We start from the raw sequence: 22,220 nt of genomic DNA, 5'->3' as shown, positions 1-22,220 counted from the left end.
ACTGCAGTAGTAAAAATCACACCCAAAAGCTCGCTGCTCATAAAAAAAACTGACCAGCAGAATTTTCTCCTTTTATTAAGGTGGACTGGAAATCAAATGCACCCTGAAATTCAAGCCTTGTGAGCTGTTAATTAAATTGTTTTAGGATCTTGGTACATTGAAAAACAAGAAAAAAAAAACTATAAAAATGAAAACAACAACTTTGTGCAACAAAGGATACCCACACTTTACATCTAGTAAATTCCAGGTCTGTTCTTTTTAAGTTTTAACCAAAAACCTGTGTGCTTTTATTTTATTGAAAACTAAAAAGCATGTAACAAACTTCAATTGTTCAAGTGGAAATTGTGTATAGGTACTCTGATTCTCCATCAAACTTTAGCATTCTACAATGCTGCACCAATGCTTTTTAAACAGTGGGCAAAAAGTGGGTGGAAAAAAGGAAACAGACACGCATTACATGAGGATATTAAATCATGCAAATCAGTATTAGGTATGCACAAAAATGACTGGGAAATATAAACTCAGCACATTTCAAAAAAATACATGTAAAGTTAGTGTTTGAGGCTTTTGCAATCAATCTATCTATTGTATTAACTGACAGCAATCCCAAACACATAATGATAATTTTACTTAATTCTAATATTTTATTACTTTAATTTGCTAATTTACACATATTAAACACTGGATAACTAAGACAAGTGCACTGATCAATACATTTCTTAATCTATTTGGATTCAAAGTCAGCTGAAAAAGTGAACAATACTTTCTAAAGTGCAGTTTGATTTAAAAAAAAAAAAAAAACTCATTTTTGTCTGGTAAAACACATACAAAAATATTTATCAATAACACGTGCAATAACTGTTCCTTGTAATTATGACAAGAATTTTTAACAATTCTAATAAAATGTTCAGGTTTAACAAGAAGATCTAAGACTAATATGCTTAACAAGTTTACACATAAAATAGGCTTTTCAGCTTAAAAGCCAAATGAGTCTACGGTTTACTAAGCAGGGAGGGCAAATTCTTCATCGGTTTTTCTCTATTTAAAAATGCGAGATTCTGCACCAAACACAAGCTCACTCACAGTCTACACTTATCCTCTAATTTCTGCCCAAGAAATGCATCTCTTCAATTACACTTTGCAGTTCTTCTACATGCACAGCAAAAATCCTCAGATTCCCTTTTCCCAGTTTATTACTTCATTTAAAAGGCAATAATCCTGCCTCCACACTCTCCACGTCTTTCAGCTCTCCGTTTACAGGAAGTTCATTAACCAAATTACATTTGCAACCCAAATTCATCATTAGCAGTTAAGTACACTAACAGATATCCCAGTACAGGTGGGGAAAACATAAGAACTTATAATACCATTTAAAAACGAGAAGAAAATAGTTTCTTTTATTGAATTAAAAAAAAAAAAAAAGTAGAGGCAGCATGGGGAAAATTGATATTGACAGTATGGCTGAACCGATTGGGGAAAATATCGAATTGTGATTTTTCTGACAGATTTTGAGATTTTTTTTTTAGTCAAGCTTCAATTTAATATTCACTGTATAACGGATTTTAAACATGATTAAACAATCTGAAAGGTACTCAGGCAACTGTAGTTTAAAAATAAGAGACATCAAAATCCAATGAAGCTGCACCCTATAAAAGTGAAGCATCACCACCATCTTGTTTTCAGTCTATTACCGACAGCTAAAGTTTAAACTACACCGACTGTTTGGCGTGAAAGCACAATCTTATCCCTTAACCTATTCACTCAATTAATCCCACGGATGTGCCATGTACTATCACAAAAAGTGCTTTCACCTGGGCTCCACCACGGCCCTGCTTCCCATTCCTAACAGCTGTCCATGCAGCAGCAAGACACAACACATTACACTAGCTGGGTGCTACAAACGAGAACCAAGAAACATTGTCATAAGTGGTTCATGCTTTGTAGTCTCACCAGTAAAACAAATAAAAAAATAATAATGATATAGCTAGGCACAAGAATGTGTTTTATTATTGTGTTATTATTTTGAAGGCACCTACTGAACTGTACATGTTTTAATTTTAAATAAGGTGAATGCTATTGCACAATAGAACAGCATTAAGCCAAGGCCTCCAATATAATAATAAAACCAGCTAATAAATTCATTGCAGCCTTCAGAATATTAATTGAGTGCTACAGACTATTAATAACACACTGAACATCAGAATAGTGCATCACCAAGCCAGACAGCACACACGCATGTATAAAGGAAGAGACAACTACAGGATACTTGCCCACATGCAGCAAAGTACAATAAGAAATCAAAGTAAAAGGTTTACCCATATGGAGCTCCCTCCCTACGAATTGGTTAGGAATGTCCATGCAGAGGTCATCTAAAGTGATCAAACTTGGCACAGGTTATTCTGTCCGACTGCTTGGCGCCTTCTCTCAGATACCATTTAATAGTTAAATTCTGCTGGCAATATAAGGATCTTCCAGTGAAAAATCAGGTAAATAGTCATGTAACTAACGAACCAGGGCAATGTCTGACATTTTCCAATATCTATAATGTAGTGTTTTGTTTTTTTTTTTTTAAAAAAAGTTTGTGCTATGCTTTGCAATTATTAACAATCCACATTGGTGACATACACACAACCTTCTGCCGAAGATAATGCCAAGTTACTGTCAAACCCAACTAACCAGTCTGGATACGACATATCATCATTCACGCTAGAAGAGCACCTATCAGTCAAAAACTCACCTACTGTATTTGGTTCTGTGTGAATCTACAAGTACATACAGTATGCACATTTTATTCAAAAGAGTATTTCTTCATTAAAAAATTAATTAATAGATGGCCCTAGCAGACAGCCAACAGTAACAGGTCTGACTTGTTGATCCAAGAGCACAGCAGTTAGGAAGAAAAAAAATTTTGAAGGGGTCTAGCTGTAAGTTTTAATAATAAAAAATTAACTTTCAAAATCATGAATAGCCCGATTGTGGAAGTGCAAAAACATCTGCAAAATACTGTGGCTCTGCATAACACATCTTGAGTAACTGGAAGCTTAAACTAGTATGGGTAAAACAAACAGCCATTCTTTTACAATCGAATCTCAGCTGTTGGGTTTGAAGAAGGTATTTTATTAAAATGAATTCAAATTATATTCGAATTGCAAAGTTCAATCGGATAGCCCAAATGGTCGGAAAAACACGCTGCTTAAGATAATGTATATCCTAAAGTCACAGCATTTGCTATTTGCTAATCACTTTGTTTCAAATCACAATTTCAACTTGAAATCAATTTATCGTTCAACCCTAACAGAGTAGGGCTGTCAGATTAAAGGTCATTATTCAAATACTATTCAAATTTATTTAAAAAAAAAAAAAGGGTCAAATTCCAACTTGCAGGGAAAACTCAGGGTATGGTGACAGATTTGGCACTGCAGCCACTGAGGGGAAAAAAGAAAAAAAAAAAAGCTGCACTCCGGTCCCAATCCAGGTGGTTTGTTGTGTGGTAGTGCATGCTCCCAACCTACCCACTTACCTAACTGGAACGTAAAAGCTGATATTGGATTGTCAAAGAACAGTTGTTTGCTTTACTTTTTTTCTATATTGAGGTCGCCCTTTTGAACCCCTCTGATATTTACTACGCGGTGTGGAATTTGTACTCTATCAACATTAATTATTTCCAGAGACATAATTTTGTCTATTTTTCCAGCGCATCGCGCACAAAAGCAAGGGAACAATGGGAGCACCAGAACTCTGCTCATATCATGTCGCTTCGTACCGCAAGCTGCAAGTAGTAAGTCTGTGATATGCGGAATACCGCTACGCTTTTCACTCACGGGACGGAAGGACAATCCCGACCGCTTTTATATAGTAAGAAAGAAGATATCGCACAGGCTGGAGTAGAAAATCATCTTTTACCTGGAAAAACAAAACTACAAATCCCATTGTGCATTGCAAAATGGACAGGGCGTGTGTGAAACTCCGCGCCTGCGTAGCACTCACGGGACGGAAGGACAATCCTGACCGCTTTTATATAGAAGGATTACTTCAACTGACTGTAAAAGAGAAAAAAAAGTTAAGATTGTGCAGACCTTCATGACAAGTGCTTTCCTTGGCCTGCACTTTAACCCTGCTTCCCATTTCTCACAGCAGCAAGAGACATCACAGTAAGCTTGTATGCTACATACAAGACCCACACAACATTTTCATAAGGGGTTCATCACTTGCAGATGCACAAGTGTGTATATAAAAAAAAAAAAAAAATGTATTACTGGAGGGCATTGCCAGCATTTGTGGCTCATAAGGATTTCAGCTTTTTCTCGTGGCTGCTTCAAGGCTCGCTGTTCACAAAAAGAAATTGTGCACCCAGCCATCAGTAGTACACTGGAAGAAATACGGCAGTGCAGATGAGAAGCATTTTGATGGCTTTTATTATTATTAAGTAACAGATGCTATGTAAGGCTAGAAACCTTTCTTGCTGTTGCTGTCACTGCCGCCATAATAAGGAATTAGAATATACAAACTTTTTTGGCCAACTTGACAGATCTAATTAACTTCTGCATACTAGTCTTTGCTAAAATAGTACACAGTCATTTGGAGGAATACAATTTCTCCACTAACTGTCAATAGAAGCATCCATAGGATATTGTTCACAATAACTGACTAGCTGTTAAAACAAATGAGATCATGTCATTACTTAAACCAGAAATATTTTACATGTTTTCAGTAAAATAATTAGAGCTTTGTAAGACAGCATCACAATTAAAGTCCTAGACTTGCCCAATGGATCCAGGCCCAACTAGGACTGTGCAATGTCTTAAAAGTTCTCAATATGATCTTGTGTACACAGTGCAAATATATTCCAACTGTACAGGTCGTTCACGTGGACAAAGGAGAACCATGTGGATTGTGGAAATAAAAAAAAAGGGAATAGGAATAACATCTTTAAATGACATTACAGTAAGAAAAGAAATAAACTCTGTTTACTACCCTGACTGCTGCTCTGGTGTTTGATTTGGCTCCAAAGCATGCCTTATCACTAACATGCACACTTTTGCTCCTTTCAGTCCTGTTCGTTATCTTGCATCGGCTCTCATTTTTAACCCTTTCGTCTCTTTGCATAGAGACCTGCACAGGGCACTCTCCAGTGAGCGGCAATGGTTTCAGGGAGCATGGTGAGCTCAGCCCTCAGTTTATATCACAGGCTGAAGTCTACTGGCCACTGACCTTTGTACTGGCTGGTGCCAAAAACAAATGCTGAGACACTACACGATATGCTTGCAAGCAGTACTTGATGTGAAATCAAATTACTGGCAGTAATGTTTAGTCAGAATCATGTTTCATCTTCCAGTTCATCATTACTATTACATGACAGTGGTTTTGTGTCAGAGGGTGTATATATTAGTATACAATATTGGGGCGGGGGTCTCTTTGAAGCTTCCAGTGCAGCTGGCATAGTCCCACTTCAAGCACACTGAGTACTTCAAGACAAACAGCAAGACTGCAGCTATTCCCATTCAAACTCTGCTCATTAATGCCTTCTGTAAAACTACAGGACATTGAGAGCACTCCTGCCGAACAAAGCACCAGAATCTCACATGTCTTTTGCCAAGAATATGACTGCCTGACAGCTTTCTTGTAAGGTGCACAAGATTAAAAATAACAAGACATGGCACATTGAGGAAATTTTTGCAAATGTTTGAATCCAATCGATGATTTTTATTTAGAATCAGCTCAACCCTAGTCCCCACCTTTTTCTTCAAGGATGTTCAGCATGGCCTTATGGCTAGCACTATGGACATTGAGCAATGCTTATTAGTAAAAAAAGGTATTTTCCAGAAGTAAATGAAAATGCTGTAGTTAACCTGTTGTTTAAAAAAAACATTTGCATTAGAACTGCCACAACTAATCAATGTCATTCATAATAAGAGGCTAAAATAGTTGTCAACTAATTTTGTTACCAATTAGCTACTATGTATTACACAAGTCACTTCACTAACCAAAAACAATGCTAATAATAACATTTTGAGATATGACAGTGGATATAAATGTGGTGTAGGGCTGAAGTTTAGTGACAAATTAAATTATGGTTAAAAAAAAAAAAAAAACTTGTTTTCCCAGATACATAAAGATGGGTCATTTGGTATTTGAGCACGACCAAGATGGATAAGCACCTGAAAAGAAAATACACTTGTATAATTATGTTCCTTTTCCAATTCATGCACTGAAACTTGGGAATAATACAAGAGCAGTCTCCATGTCACTTCCATTTCTTACGACAGTCAAAATCAACTAATCATATGCAAAATTTCTCTGCTTATTGTACAGTACTTCTTTTGATGACAGCAATGGCAAGTATGTGATGCTGTACTGTGTTAAAAAAAAAAGAATTAAAATATGAAATCTTCAGTTCAACAAGCAATCTATACTGCCATGCAGTGGATGCTGCTAAAAATACACAAATGTTTGTCAAGGCTAAACAATGGCTACAGGCTTCTACCCCTTCATGGGGACAAGAATCTAGAAAATTTTAAGCCAGACCTTAAAAAGTTAGTACCAAAATATCTCATAATACATTTGTGTGCTAAATGTAAATTTACAGCATGCTTCTAATGTTGTTATGAAGCTACACAGTGCAGTGAACCTATCTACTATCTTATATCTCAATGGGAAAGTAATTTCTTATTTCTAAAGCTAGAAACAATGAAATTCCTTCTTGATGGAACAGTCACATAATTTTTTAAGAATGTGGCAAGAATACAATAATGTTATTGCAACATATTGTAGTTTTCCCAGGTCTTTCCTTGACCTTTGCTGCTGTTAAAACTACAATGAGACTTCAAACCGAGTCTTTTTTTTGTCAAACTGATCTCCGACATGGGTAGGGGAAGAAGGCTGTCTGCATTTTCTTTTTGATGGATCTTTTGGTTTTTTTGTTATACCACTGTACCGCATATGCGACTATATCTTTGACTGAATTATGTGTAAATATACGTTTTGTTCTCTTAAAGATTGTGCAATTGTAAGCAATTTCAAACCAGTATCTAACTTGCTTTTCATAGCCTCCTTAGCATTATGCCCCCAGAAAAATCAAGCTAAAAGTGAAAAATATTTTTCCAACAAAAATTTTGTGTAAAAGAAGCCTGCAAATACCAAAACATTAACATAATCAAAGTAGGAAAGACAGATCTAGTATTCACAGCTGTGCTGTAGTAGATTAAGTCTATGTCCCAAATGCACATAGACAACATTTGAGCGGATATTAAGATATTTTGTACTGTTCCAGATGTAACCACAGGTTGCTCCACACTACATGGATAACGAGATACCGAAACATGCCGGTCTGAATGTGATATACTGTACTCACAACAGCTTTCTCTTATAACCCATAAGACTTTCATGGGAACATACACCTTCTGCATATTTTTGATGATCACGTGATACACATTACAAAGTTTGTACAGTTTCATGGCTTCATCATAGTTACCGTTATTGGTAAAATGCAGGTGCTTCACAATGACCAAAAAAAAAGATACCCATAACTTCCCCGAAAATGGGTGTCGGAAAAAGTCAGTTTACGGACCGGGGGGTATTTTTCATACGTAGATTACACGTTTAGCCAGATGTAATTGTTGATGATTTGGCCTGATCCTGGATCTGTCGGTTTTTCAAAATTCTTGCTGGATGTGTTGTCATAGCGGCACATCCAAGTCCTCACACCTGCTCACACTTAATCAATGGCCATGTATGGAATTCATTCAGTTATGGCTTTGCCGTTCATGAAGGAGCGACCAATTAATATCGGTGCACAAATTATAAGAAGGGAATTTCATATAGAGATGGTTTTGCACGATCGGCAATATCCTGTATTGCTCCTGGAGGAAATTCTTTTCGAAAGATACCACTTTAGCCGGTGGGTGAATATTGTACCTCAAAGATTTATTAGCACCTTATATTCAAAGTCAAACAAGGCAAAGTCGGGCTCTCACAACCACATAGATAGTATGCATTGCTTTGTGATTTTTTGCAAGCGGCACTTTTTTTTTTTTATATATTCTGTAGGCGATGCGGAAAATCTATCTAAAAGTGCAGTTTGCCAGGCAATTTGTAAAGTCTGTTTGGCTCTGAAATATTTTCTTCGGGTTTTCATTGCGTTTCCTGGACACCTGCATGTGCAGACAATAAAAGAGGCGTTTCATGCCATTGCAGGTAGGTAATACACAGGCAAAAACATCCACAGTTCTATAAAGAATCTCACAATCAGCCTAACATTCTCATTACCCAGGATTTCCAAATGTGAGTGGGGCACATGGGACTGATCAGAGTGGAGTTTGATCAAACATTATTTGGAAAATTTACCTCTCCTCCTGATGAATCAGACACAGTGTCTTCATCAAATATTTGACCTTCGTCAGACACAAGTTCTAGGGATATGTCATCCACTGCAACTGACCCAACAAAAAAGAGGGCTGTATGGAACATACCTATGGCACACATTGAGGACAAATATATGCAATGACCATCCTTTACCTGAAATGAAGTGACCACTGCATCCTGCCACTGGAATGCCCTCAGAAACAGGGTGATGGGCATTTTGCTGGAGAGCCAACTCTTCTGCAGGGGTTAGGTCTGGACCGCATGGACCTCCACCTGTTTTTTGCTTATCTGCCTTCTTATTAGCTTTAAAATTAATGTTTTTTTTATATTATATATGATTCTTTATGTCAACAATTCTTTAAATATTTATATACCAATATTTACCAGTTTGAAGTATATTCTTGTACTTCACTTTAACCTGTTCCCATGTTCTTCTGCTCACATTTAATCTGGAATTATGACATTAAATAATTATTAATCTGACATATAGGAAATGAAACACTGCATTCAGTAACTACAATGCACACAACTTACGCATTTAACTTGTCGGCCACTTTTTGCCAGCCGTCTTTTCTGGTTTGGGCTGCTTTTGCAGTGTTACCCCTTGTGCATATTAAATCTTGAAATTCTTCATATCCTTCGAATAAAAGGTCCTGCTCCGCTTGTGTGAAAAAATGTGCCAGTTCTTTCGTCATTTTGTTACAGCCTATCAAAGACTTGCTGATCATGTTTTCTAGACTCAATATTTATGGGTTTTTCAATCAGCATGGGCACGTTCAATCATTTCGGATGATTAGGTCCAGCTAGACTAATCTACTACACAGCTGCGTTTGAAAAACCGACTTATCCCAGATGAGTTTCACCAGCATTAACTCATCTAAGATGAGGCATCTGATCAGAGGATGAATAATACGGAAAATACTCCCCAGTATCACGTCTGGGCTGGTTTATCCACTATGCCCTAAAAACACCCACATGTCCTCTACAGTGAAAGGATGGCAGCAACTGCAATAAGCAAATGGTTTACCATGACTTTTCTGCTCAGGAGAGTGGTTTATTTCAGTAACTATCTTCTCTACCATACTATCATCAATCAACAGACACTTTTAGACTGAGGATACCCATAAATTAACTAAATTAACTAAAAAATTATTTACTAGCTAGTGGCTAATGTCACATTTCAGATTTTCACTAGCCATGTTTGTGTTTTTTTGGACACGGTCTCTCTGCTAAATTATGGTGCTGCATTACACACTTACCTTCATATGTAACATCAGTGTGTGTGTGTGTGTGTGTGTGTGTTTACAAAAAACTAATTTTTCAGTCTTGGGTGCAAAGGAGATCAGAAAACTCAGAGAGAGGGCAGTGGTGAATGCTACAGCACATTAACCACAACTGAAGGGTGTATTGCTCATTCACAGTCAAAAGGCAGAAGTGGGGTGGGAAAGCAAATGTTCCAGACTAGTTGGCTATCAGACTTCAAATGGCTTTTATACAATCTGGAGGAAGATGCTAAAATGTGTAAGTGTTGGTGCACCATGCCTACTTTAAAACATATTTTGTGCAAGGATCACACAGTTTTCAAACGTGAAAATCTAACAGCACACTCCCGACAGCAAATGACGTGCATCAGGTTACAACAATGTTTTGACTGCAAGACAATCTGTCAAAGAATCAGCAGGGGTAAAATGTTTCTAGACATAAAATAAGACAAATGATAATGCAAAAAGATATGAACTTTCAGTTAAAATAAAATCAGCTTATTACATAGCAAAGGGAGAACTAAGTTTCACACAAATGAAACCACTTTTGCTACAAAAAAGAAAATAGTCTGTTGTGCTGAACTAATTTCAAACATTACTGCAGACTTGAAAAAAGAAAAAAAAAAAAAGTCATGATGGAGCATTGCCAGTAAATAATCTCTTTACCAGAAACTGGGAAAAAACCTTAACATAAATCATGTTTAATTCTGAATCATGTTTAGTGTAATTCTGAATACATAAGCCAAATTGTGAATTTAGTTAATTTATGGAAAACTTATTTTTAAGGAAAGCGTGTGTATTTATTGTACACCCAGAGGCAAAAGTCCTACTAAGAGTTTCATTTTTATTTTTTATGGTTTAATTTTAAAAGTATTATTAAATGTATATTTTAAACAAAATAAAGGTTTCTATACATTTATGAAAAATTTATACAAATCTGTTTATTTAGTGAAAAGTCCCATTTTCATGAATTTTGTGTTTAATTTCAAATACAGTTTTTTACAGCCCATCTAATCAAATAATCAACAAAATTGTCAGATTAATCAATTATCAAAATAATTGTTAGTTACTACCCCTAGCACTGTGAATTGGGCTGGCTCTTGACCTGAGAGAAGTCAGTTGCAATTTTTATTTTCCTCTCCAACTTGTTCATCTCATCACAGCATTTCTCATGCTGGATATTTTATTTCTTAATCCTACTGATCTACATAACATTTAATAAATATGTTTTATAGCTTATTCACTCTTTTAAATTGTTTGATATACTTTATGATGTAGCTGTTACTATTGTACTTTAAGCTACTTTTATATATAAAAATTTGCTATAAAAATAAATGTGGTTGATCATACGTTTATTAGTTACATGTGAACAGTACAGTGAAATTCATAATTGTATTGTTTATCAGCTTCCTATAGGACTGATTTTAATACAGTATTCTTTTTTTTTTTTTTTAGAGCTCTTAAGAGTTTAGTTCCTCAGTACTTTTCAGAGTGTTTCACTTAGTATGTACCAAAACAGTGTTTTATTCCAAATGTTTAATCACAAGTGAAATTTGTTCCAAACAAAATAAATAAATATTGCCAACATTGTGAGCAGGCCGCGTTTCTTGCAAGGATCAGTTGTAAGACACATAACAGGAACAATCATAAACTGTCACAGGTACTCACACATTCTTCACTTCCTTCCTTCGATCCAAAGCGGAAAAAATCCCCAATCACTGATTTTGCATTCAGTAACACAGAAATTAAACTGTACCTACAGACTGTAATCAAAACCTTTTGACTTATTTGTGGATAGATATTTCATATTTATTGTTAGACTCACACTCTCATAAAAAATGTACATGTACTATGCTAGTATAAAGTAAACAGAATCAAAAGGTAGTAGGTGGCGATGCACCGATATGGGAATTTTGGGCCGATGTCAATATCCGATAATGTCTATGTACTTATAAGCCAATATACATATTTATAAGATACCGAGAAAAATGAGACTTGACCTGTCTGGACAAGAATTATAGACAAAGTGAACATTTATTTGTATAACAATTTTGCACACCACATTCAATCATTAAAAATAAGTGATATCTGCCACATTTGGCTGGCTACTTGTTGGTTGTATGGGAAACAGTTTTGCAGGTTGTTGCTTTAAATAACACTTTTCTCTTTCTTTTTGATGGAACAAATACAATAATCGGAAAAAATGAAAACTGAAAAAATGGTAAAATGTACAATGACAATGAAATAAGCCATACCACTTAAGAACAACAACTTTTGCAGATTATTTACAATCATTAAAATGGCTTCTGCTCAACCACATTTGGCTGACTATCTGATCCTTTGTTTTACAATCTGCAGTATTAAATACTAAATAATACTTTTTTCTTTCTTTTTGAAAGGAATAAATCTAACCAGGAATAAACCTAACCAACCTATAATTTTAAAAAACAGAAAAGCGTACAACGGTAAAGAAATAAAAAATTATTCTTTTTTTTTTTTTTTAAAGTATGATGGGGAGGTTGTTCTTAAGGAACAAGAGCATCTCTGCCTTGTCGCAGGAAATTCTGTTTCTCTTTTCATTGATCACAATGGAAGCCAAATTGAACAATCTCTCGCTGTACACGCTAGTACATGGGACTTACAGGAACTTGCATGCTACTTTGGTAATGGTAGGAAACTGACTCCAGTTGTTATTCCAGTATTTTAGTGGATTTTCATTCCTTGGGATTTGTGCTTCAGAAAGAAATCCCTGCACCTGCCGAGTAGTATGCATACATATACAGCATTATATTCTGTGTCATCTTTCATCTCTAAATGATAGATCTGCATTTTGGCTTTTACCAGGGCTGTCAGATTAGAGTCCTTACAATAAAAATAATTATATGGCATTTGAATTGAATGCATGTCTGTATTGTATTTGCTGTTTTTTGAAACATTATTAATATTTTTGCTTTTCACTGTAGATCATGATCTGCTTACAAGTTGCTCATTATTGCTTAAGAGACTCGGGCTAAAACAGTGGCTTCCATGAACATGATTGGCTTTCCCACAAAAAGCAACGCAAAGAGAAATAAGACACACACTGCACTGGCACTTTCTAAAGACAAGGTTCAAAAGAAAAACAAACAAAACTGTCAGTGATTGCTCAAACAAAGTAAATGCAGTCATTTTTTTCTTTTTTCCTATAGGGCAGAGGACTTTATATCCCTGTGTCTATTTTTTACAGTAAATAAAGTGAAGCATTGTGACCCTTTACGTGTTTTACAAATGAAACAAGTGTATTAAATGTTACTTTGTGGTGGTCTTTTAAGTATTTTGTGTATTATAATCTATTATTTAGCAGACAGCATTTTTCAAAGTAAAAAAAAAAAAATGTAAAATGAATTTAAGTGTTTATTTATGAAACTGTTTAGTTAACACGCACCAAACAAAAATATGAAGCAAAGCAGCACAGGCTATAGTTTCCTCAGTCGCTTGATGAAAACTAGCACTCTTTAAAATGGGTGTGTTTAACACAGAAGATGCTGACCATTTAACTAATGACTAATAACAATATGGGTTAACAATTCAGAAACACGTATAGCGCTGATCCAAAAAAGTTACGTGCAAAAACAGATCTGTAAAATCCCACAATAGTGTCCAGCACGTCTTAAGTAACATGAAGCCAAAGTTAGTGCGAGGTAAAACCAACATCCGCTCTTTTACATTCGATTGCCGTTTTTCTTTCATGCCTTCCAAGATTTTTTTTATACATTCGAATTATATTAGAATAGTGATATTCGATCCGACAGCCCTAGTTATTTATTTTTTTTTATTTTTATTTTTTAAACTCGCCTCTGTTGTCATCTGGCTGTTTTCCCGAGGCATCAATGTGTTCTCTTCAAGAATTTTGTTGTACATTTTTAAGAGCGTGCATTCCACCTGGTCATTTATCTTGGCCCTTTTCTGTTGTGGACAACCTATCTGTGATTCACTCATTTGCATTTTGTTCAATGCAAGTTCCATCTAAGCTTGCAACATTTTGAGTGCCAGTGATTTTACATCTGCATCGAAATGGCGGTCTTTGTATCTTGGGTCTACAATAGTCGCAACACAGTACACGGATTCTGTGTAAATCTCAATGAAACGTTTGTTTACAGCCTCCAAGGGAGCGCTTTTACGGGTGTTGGCTCTGAAGTCAGTATGAGCACTTTTAGTCAACAGTCGTTTTAAAGCATTAACTGAGGGAATAATGTTAGAAGCCAAGGCTTCAGACTGGCAAATTTCTTTAGTCAGTTGTTCAAATGGAGCAAGGAGTGTGATTCTGTTCTCGATCAAACCCCACTGATTAGGCGTTAAGAGTTGCAGGTAACTCAAAATCGGAGGCATAAGCCCCAAGGGCTCTTTTCTGCTCCAGCAAGCTTTGCAGCATATAGAATGTGCTGTTCTATCTAGTTGAAACGTCTTGTTGAAGCATTTTCGGCTGCATACCAAACTCAGATGTGAGTTGGCTAATTGTGAATGCTTAAAGTGACTGAGTATTTTTCTGCCAATCACTATTGTATTCGAGACGCTGCGCTGGGATAGTACACCGTTGTTCATGGCAAGCTGTAAATTAGGAGTTATACATGGCAAACTTGGGATCCCACACTCCTCCATAGCCTTTTCAACGTTGTGTGCATTGTCTTGTAATACTACATGAACCTCCTCTTTGGGTATTTTCCATGTTTCAAATATTCTTTTAAATGCCTCAGAGAGTGCAGCACCCATGTGTGATCCAGAGCATTCGTGGGCATGCAAGACTGCTTTCTGCAATTCAAACTTGCGGTCGATCCACTGAGCAGTTATACTAAGCATACTAATAGCACTCATATCAAATGTCAATATATCAGTGGTAAAGTGGTAAATCTTACCAGTATGGCTGTGACTTCTTCAGCAAGGATTTTGTGCACATGACTTTCCACAATCTTATGTATCTCTGGAAGCACTATGTCAGAAAAATAATGGTGACTGAGTATCTGGTAACAGGGCTCGAGATGCTCAAGCAGCCTTCGAAAACCCGTATCTTCTACAACGGAAAATGGCTGATCGTCTAGAGCAATAAATTCCATCACCTTTGCAGTAATTGTTTGAGCTTTAGGGTTATCTTTATCAAATTAACAAGTAACTGATCAACATGTTGAGCAACTGAAGTTTTTGATTTTGTGCGTGGTAGCGTAGGATTCTCCTCTTTTGCTCTGAGGAATTCTGTATATTTGTCAGGATGGCGTGTCTTCAAGTGTGTAATTAAGTTGGTGGTATTAAAATTTGGCACATTGGTCCCTCCTCGCAAAACATTAGTAGAACAAGTGTTGCAAATGGCATATTTTATGTCGCTCTCACTCACTTTGAAAAACTTCCACAACTCAGACATTTTCGCACAGTAGCCTAGCATCGCCTAAACGTCTGGCATGTCCCGAACACAGTGAATGTGTCATCAATATTGGTTCGAATTATCGGTCTAATTTAGTCATCGGTCCGATGCGCTAAACTTTTAACCCATTATCTGCCGATACAGATATAAATCCAATATTATCGTGCATCCGTAGTAGTAGGTCCCAAATATTGTCATAGTTCACTTTAACAAAATCCTTAACACTAGAATTGCCAGAGCCTACGAAAAAACTCGTAGATCCGTCCCACCTTAAATCGCTTCTTAAAACCATTCTCACCTCCCCGCCAGCGTCTTTTGTTAATCTAAATGTGCTGATAAAAGAAAAGCAGCAAGCTATTCCATCTCCCACCGACTTAGAACGTTCACAAACTTCTCCCAGCTCATGCCTTCATTGATTATCTGGGAGTGAGGTGGAGTTTTAGAGTGGAAATAATAGATTGTTATTTGGAACACACGCATTTAATGTGTGTTCCGTTTCTACAGTAATCTGTGTAAACACAATGTTAAAACAGAAACGTTTTTCATATTGTAGTAGTAAATGACAAAATGTAGGCATAAACTATATAATGTATGAAGCCTGAAGTCCAAATATCAAAGAAACACTTTCACAAAAGGTACAAATATAACAAAACAAGTATGCTTTTATTCAAAAATATAACTGCAGAAAAAAAGCCGTCTTAACATGCCACATTGACACATACTTCAACTGCATGGTAGCGTAATGGTCATGAGTTCGATACTGCACGATTCAGTTTTGAGAAGTAAACTGCTCTTATTCTTACTATTTTAGAATAAAAACATACATTTGATTTAAGTGTGTAACAGCCAGTGTAATTTATGATATTTGTAAAGGTTACTTTTTATTTTTTTTTATTCAATTTTCATTCTCTCAGTCGTGTTCAGGATCCTTCCCTACACCCCCTCTGACACTGCTGTTTTCACATAAAGATGTGCTGTAGCTCTGCAGCGTACTTGTGACTGCATTCTCATATCGATGCTTGCGAACTGAAGTGCCTGCGTGCACTTTTCGTGGTATTACACATCTATTTTTTGAGCATGCCCGTGTCGCTCAAACACAGGAACATATGTTGGTGTACAAGTATAACAAAACAAGTGCACTTTTATTCTAGACTATAAGTCAAGAAAAAATAAAGCAAGATACAGTAGGCAGTTGATACGACAGCTTGCGTGGTGCAATGCTAAGAACTGATTTCCGATCCGTGCTATATAAAATCATCACATTCAAATATTAACAGTTCCCACACACCCTTCCTACATTTGCGACAAGTGTACTTGTTGCAGTGTACACATCTCTCTGTGCTATGGTTCCTATTACATTGAATGAGCACCTGACACTGTACTTTCTTCCCTATATAATAACATTCGAGCTATAGCGCGTCTCCAAATAAATCACATTTGAGCTATAGCGCATCTATGTGTAAACAGCAGTGTCAGATGGGGAGGGGGTGGATCGTGAACGTGACTGAGAGAATGGAACTGAATTAAAAAAAAAAAAAAGCTAACCTTTACAATTATCATGCATTTACACTGGCTCTTACAGACTGACTGAAATCAAATGTATGTTTTTATTCTAAAATAGTACAGTACATGCAATATTACTTGAAAATGAAGAGCGTCAGATCGGGCGCATATTCAAACTCGATCTGACGCTGTTCCTTTTCAAATATTGCATTAGTGCGATGATGTTTTTAAATTTATTGTCTCTTTCATTCATCTTGCGGTTTGTAATCAGTGACCGCATGTTTTTTCCCCGATCTTGCCAGTTCACACATGTTGCTATATGGTGGTGTTTCTTTTGTACTCCAGGACACGCAGAGGACAGAATAGTACAGAGCAGTAAGTTCAGCACTATATGCAATCAGACAGACAGACAGGCAGAGAAGGCACTACATATATAAATAAACAGGGAAGGCACTGTATAATAGATCTATAAAAAACAGCTAAGGGGATAGATATATAGATAGATAGGAAGGAAAGGCACTATTTGATAGGTAGACAGGGAAGCTCCTATATAATAATAAAATTACTGTTATTACTATATAGATAGACAGGGAGTTCAGGCAGGCAGAACGGCGAAAGTTAAAAATAAATAAATAAATATTCTCCCCAGCGGGGAATCGAACTCTGATCTCGAGGTACACCAAGTCTGCAGCACTATAAGTGTCGAAATCTTACCAGTACGCCACGGAAGCTGTTGTAAAACTCTTGAACCTTTTATGAAAATGTTTATTTGATCTTTGGCTTTCAGGCTTCACACGTTATAGTTTATGCCTACATTTTGTAACATTTATTAGTAAAATATGAAGAAACGTTTCTGTTTTAACATTGTGTTTACACAGATTACTGTAGAAACGGAACACAAATGAAATGTGTGTGTTTCAAATAACAATCTATTATTTCCACTCTAAAACTCCCCTTCATTCCCAGATAAATCGAGGCATGAGCTGGGAGAAGTTCCTGCACGTTCTAAGTCAGTGGGGGGATGGAATTGCTGGCTGCTTGCAGTTTGTTTTTATCGGCACGTTTACAGGACAAAGGAAGATGGTGGAGAGGTGAGAACGGTTTTAAGAAGCGATTTAAGGTGGGACGGATCTATGAGTTTTTTCGTAGATTCTGGTAATTCTAGTGTTAACATATAGCTGAAATTTAGCACATCCTAACAAATATCAATCAGCTGCATTTTAGCAACAAAAAAATGCAAAAAGTTAAAAAAAAAATGTTCTTTAACTGTTCACATAACTCATTAAGTAAAAATAGTGGGTTACAAAGAAAGAAATAAGGCCAACAGAATTATTGATAATGCCTACTTTATATTTTCGAACTGTGTGAATGCAATACAAATAGCTTATACTAAATGAAATCCATTTCGGCAGAAATGTTTACTGAGCTATGTGCAATCTGTTTCATTTTATTAAGGATTAACTATTTTTCTATAAATAACAGGCCTGGGTAAAAATATTGATTTTCAGATTAATCATTATTTTTCATTTCGATTTAATATCAATTCTTAAAGTTTCAAGATCAAGCTTGTGAATATCTAGCCTGTTCAATTACTCTATGTAGATTTGTGCTAATCTTCCTTTTTGACATCCTATCCAGCAAATGTCGCTAATGTGCCTGTTAATGCCATCTATGGAAAATGCACTTTACCCCACTGCATAAAATGGTGTGCCCTCCTCAGCTGAAATTAGCACCTACACTTAAATCTGATACATGGATTTACTGCAGATTTAAACAGTGTATTGGTAAACAACAACTGGACATTAGCAAAGCCATATGTAAATTGTGCAACTCAGAAGTATGTTGTAACAAAAAATCTCAGAAATAATTTTATCCAACATCACCCATAAATTTAATCTCATTCGACAGCCAAACCAGTAGAGCCTAAACACTGGAGATGACATTTAGCTCCATGCTTCCATTTAATCTGCCTTGTGCCAAAAAAATAAAATATATAGCAGTTTTAATCTGTAGATATATGAGCCCTTACACCACTGCTGAAAACAAGGGATTTTGCCAAATGTTACACCAACCAGAAAGCAAATGAGTGAAGTTATAGTACCTAGGCTTTATGAAGATCTTAAGCAAAACATCACCACGCCTCTCATGACACTACATTAAAAACTACTGGGCACTTGTGGCGGAAGTGCTGCAGACAACAGCACTGAATGCCAGTCACACCGGGAGCAACTTTGCTGCTGAGATGGCTGGCTGTTGTTCTAAAAATATTTCAAGCACTTCCAATGTGCTCTTCCATTGCAGGACATCACTACCAAGTTTGTGTGTTGGTAAGTCCAATAAATGTTGCTTCTCTTTATGCACGTGGTTCACTGTACTGCTATGGTAGAAAAAGTTGGCAATGTGCCTCACCCAGCCAAAAAGCATGCAACCGCTGGAATTTTCACAGCAGCCTGTGATACCAAAGTAAGCATGGTTGCAAAGCAGCGGACGTGATGTAGCTCCATAAAACTGTAGCGCACAGATCATATTAGCGGCATTGTCACTCACGATGGTTGTTTTTAAATCCATTATGTTCCATTCATCCAACGCTCATCAACATATGTCAGCTCTAGATGCTCATTATAAAACACTTCCTTTTTGTTTGATGTGGAACTGTGAGGACACATTTTCGAGACAGATTAATATGACTGCTACACATGAGCAACTGAAGATGTGTAACTTGTAGATTTATAGAATGACTCAAGTCTTCCTTCTATATCTTTAATTTGCACTAATTCAAGACTATTGTCCAAAATGCTAATTGTTTAGTTGAAGGGTGTCAACATGGAGATTCATAACACACAAATAGGTTACTGAATAACATTTATTACTTAAGAAGCAATATTTGATTATTTTATAATATTATTCACAAGATGAGACTGATGTTATATAAAGACAATGTAACGGCAATGTATTAAAACAAGGGGCCCCCATGATATGTGTGGATTCTTATGTGGTGATACATGTTAGTTAAATTATGGTGAATTGCAGTGCAGTGCTCAGAGTAATAATATTTTTTCATATCTTGCAAATACTGATGTTCTGCTCATTACTAATTAAGTATTGCTTCTTAAATGTCATTCAATGCTAATGTATATGTTATGAAGCCCTTCAAATAATGTTTTACTGAAATTTGTCACATTATATTAATGTTCTCTATGTAAGATTAAGTAATCTCTAAAAAACAAATCAAAATCAAATGGGGACAATAGTCCTGATAACCACCCCTAATATATCACTTTCACTAAGTAACTTCTTAACTATGATACATACTACTCCTTTCAAAATTAACATATAACAATCAGTTTTAATAAGTCACATCAGGTAAATGTATTTTTCTGATCCTGCAGGCTTCCATTTGTTTAAAAAAATCTTTTGCAAACTGGCACATTTCCAAGGTGAAGTTGAACTTACTATAGTGCAAGTAGTGTTCAGGTGGATGTACATGTACTATGACCACCAGCCACCAAATGTTATTAAAAAAAAGAAAAAAAGCTATAAAAACACATTGTTCTTAAAAACTGTAATGTATTAGACAATGTGATGTAGTGGTTAAGGCTTTGGACTTCAAACCCTGCTACTAACATTGTGTGACCATGAGCAACTTACTTTACCTGCCTGTGCTCCAATAGGAAAAACAAAAAAGAAACATAACCAATTGTATCATAAATGTTGTAAGGCACCTTGGATAAAAGCATCAGCCAAATAAGTAAATGTTTTTGCCATAAGTCCCTAAAACAATATCAACAGTAGACAGTGAAGGTTCAAATACCTACATTTTAAGCAACGATCGCACAGACTGCAGGAAGTTCAAAACATCGTAAAGATGTGCAGATTGAACTTAATGTGGCCCCAATCGCATTATAAAATAAACAGATGCACATACACAAAATATAGTTTATCTTGTTCTTTCGGTGAAACCTGAATAAGGTAATGACAATTTAAATTGGATCAATAATAAAGTTCTTATGCCAAAAGACTGCAGAAGACAGAATGACAGCAGTGTCAACAGACGTGTAAACAGTTGCCGCGGGTCACTATTCTTTCCTTCTAGTCAAGAAGCTCAGCACGAATTGTACCCGCAGGACTCGTGTTATCGGAACTGCATTAGCTGCAACAGAAAATTTAGAGCATCACAATTGTCAGGAATTAGGGATGGCTTCAAATCCTCGTGTTACTCCTAAACATGCTACATCGTAAAACACAAACTGCTGTTGAAGTGATGACAGATAGCGAAATCAAAAGTTGACATCATGTGCAGCTTTACTTTTAACACTGCATATACTACCAACAATGGTTTTGAAGAAGCTAAGCACATCACACCTGAAGAAAATTCTCACACTTCTGAACAGAGCTCAAAAGAAGTACTTTACTGATGCTGCATTTACTCACAAAAGAAACACACAGGCATCGATGTCAGTGAACAAGCAAGGGTGATAGTTGCGAATAGTCCTAATATTCGTTCATTAAGATTATGTATGAAGGTTAAACTGTGTCCCTCCCTACAAATCTTGGGTCCTGATCTACACGTGACAATATCTATTCCATGACATTCCGGTGCAGGCACGTTTTCTGACTTCAGCACAAAAGTAAACGATACTTCTGGAACGGACTTATTACACCGGGACATACACTACTAGTAAACGTGGAGAAAACATTCTGAAAGTGATGCTCAGATGCTACACCCTCTTTCTTACGAACTCGCAGCACAACTATACTTGTTATCTGTCGTCTTACAGGAATCCAATAAGAGTCCGCTTTCCTTCTGTAACAGCCGTGATGAACCGGATCACTACGCAAAATGCCGGACGGTTCACATTGTACATTTTGAAAAAAAGGCCCGCAAATACGAGAAAATCAGTTCAGAATGCTACCTTTAACTTTTACCTTTTAGGCTCTGCAGTCATCTCTTGCTGATCGAAAACACGAGGGGCGCGCTTTGCCTCTCATTTGGAATTGGTATCTTGGGAAATTTGCACAGGTTTCGCGATTAAACGGGAGAGCAAATTAACAAGAGGCAAGCAAACAAAGAGGGAGCGCCATCTTGCCGGATGGATGGGGACGCACTCATTTGGCGCGTCCTCCTCCAAGAGCGCGAGCTTCCTGATTGGTTCCCGGGGCTGTGCTCTTCATTTTTCATTGGTAACCCCAATATTATTTTCCTATTGGCCTCCTCAAATATCTTGAGTCAAAGATTCTTAATTACCACTGGCTGAGACTAACCCACATATTTTTCCGGATTGGACGAAGCCCTTCTTCACAAAGCCAGGCTTGTGTTTAATGTCTAGTTTTCTTTCTCTGTAATTTTGTCTTTCTTAAAACCGATATCCACCGGACTTAAACATATCTTTGTAGGAGTCAGGTATTGTTAGAAAGCTGGAATTCTCTCGTTGTACTTGTCACACAATGATTTGCTTGTGGTGGCATACATAATTGATGTTTATAAAGTTACCGTTAGAATTCTCGCAGTTTTCTAATCCTGCGTTATGCCGTCCGCCCAACACGTAACCCAAGTGTTATAGACGGCGCCCTCCTGTGGAAATGGCTCTTGAAAAACGCAATTTAGGCCGTTTACGATAACAACACTACGGATATGTTTTCAAGCGTACATGTTTATAATTCTGGTAATAACAATGACCTTTGCAATAGTGGATTGCCTTTTT

The 22,220-nt window shown here is 36.6% G+C and overlaps 1 protein-coding gene across 3 annotated transcripts in view; it reads right to left on the bottom strand.

The window, feature by feature from the left end:
- The window catches only part of atrx (ATRX chromatin remodeler), a 352,828-nt gene extending 331,201 nt beyond the window's left edge, over positions 1-21,627 (bottom strand). For all 3 annotated transcript variants that reach the window (XM_039765743.1, XM_039765744.1, XM_039765745.1), the window contains exon 1: positions 21,445-21,627. In XM_039765743.1, coding sequence (XP_039621677.1) covers positions 21,445-21,464 — 20 coding nt within the window. In that variant the 5' untranslated portion in view covers positions 21,465-21,627. The remainder of the gene's footprint in view (positions 1-21,444) is intronic.
- Between the last annotated feature and the right edge of the window lie 593 nt (positions 21,628-22,220).

Source organism: Polypterus senegalus, chromosome 10, assembly GCF_016835505.1.
Source record: "Polypterus senegalus isolate Bchr_013 chromosome 10, ASM1683550v1, whole genome shotgun sequence".
NCBI lineage: Eukaryota > Metazoa > Chordata > Cladistia > Polypteriformes > Polypteridae > Polypterus > Polypterus senegalus.
Note: the sequence above shows the minus strand (reverse complement) of the source record. Positions and strands in the feature narration are given on the sequence as shown.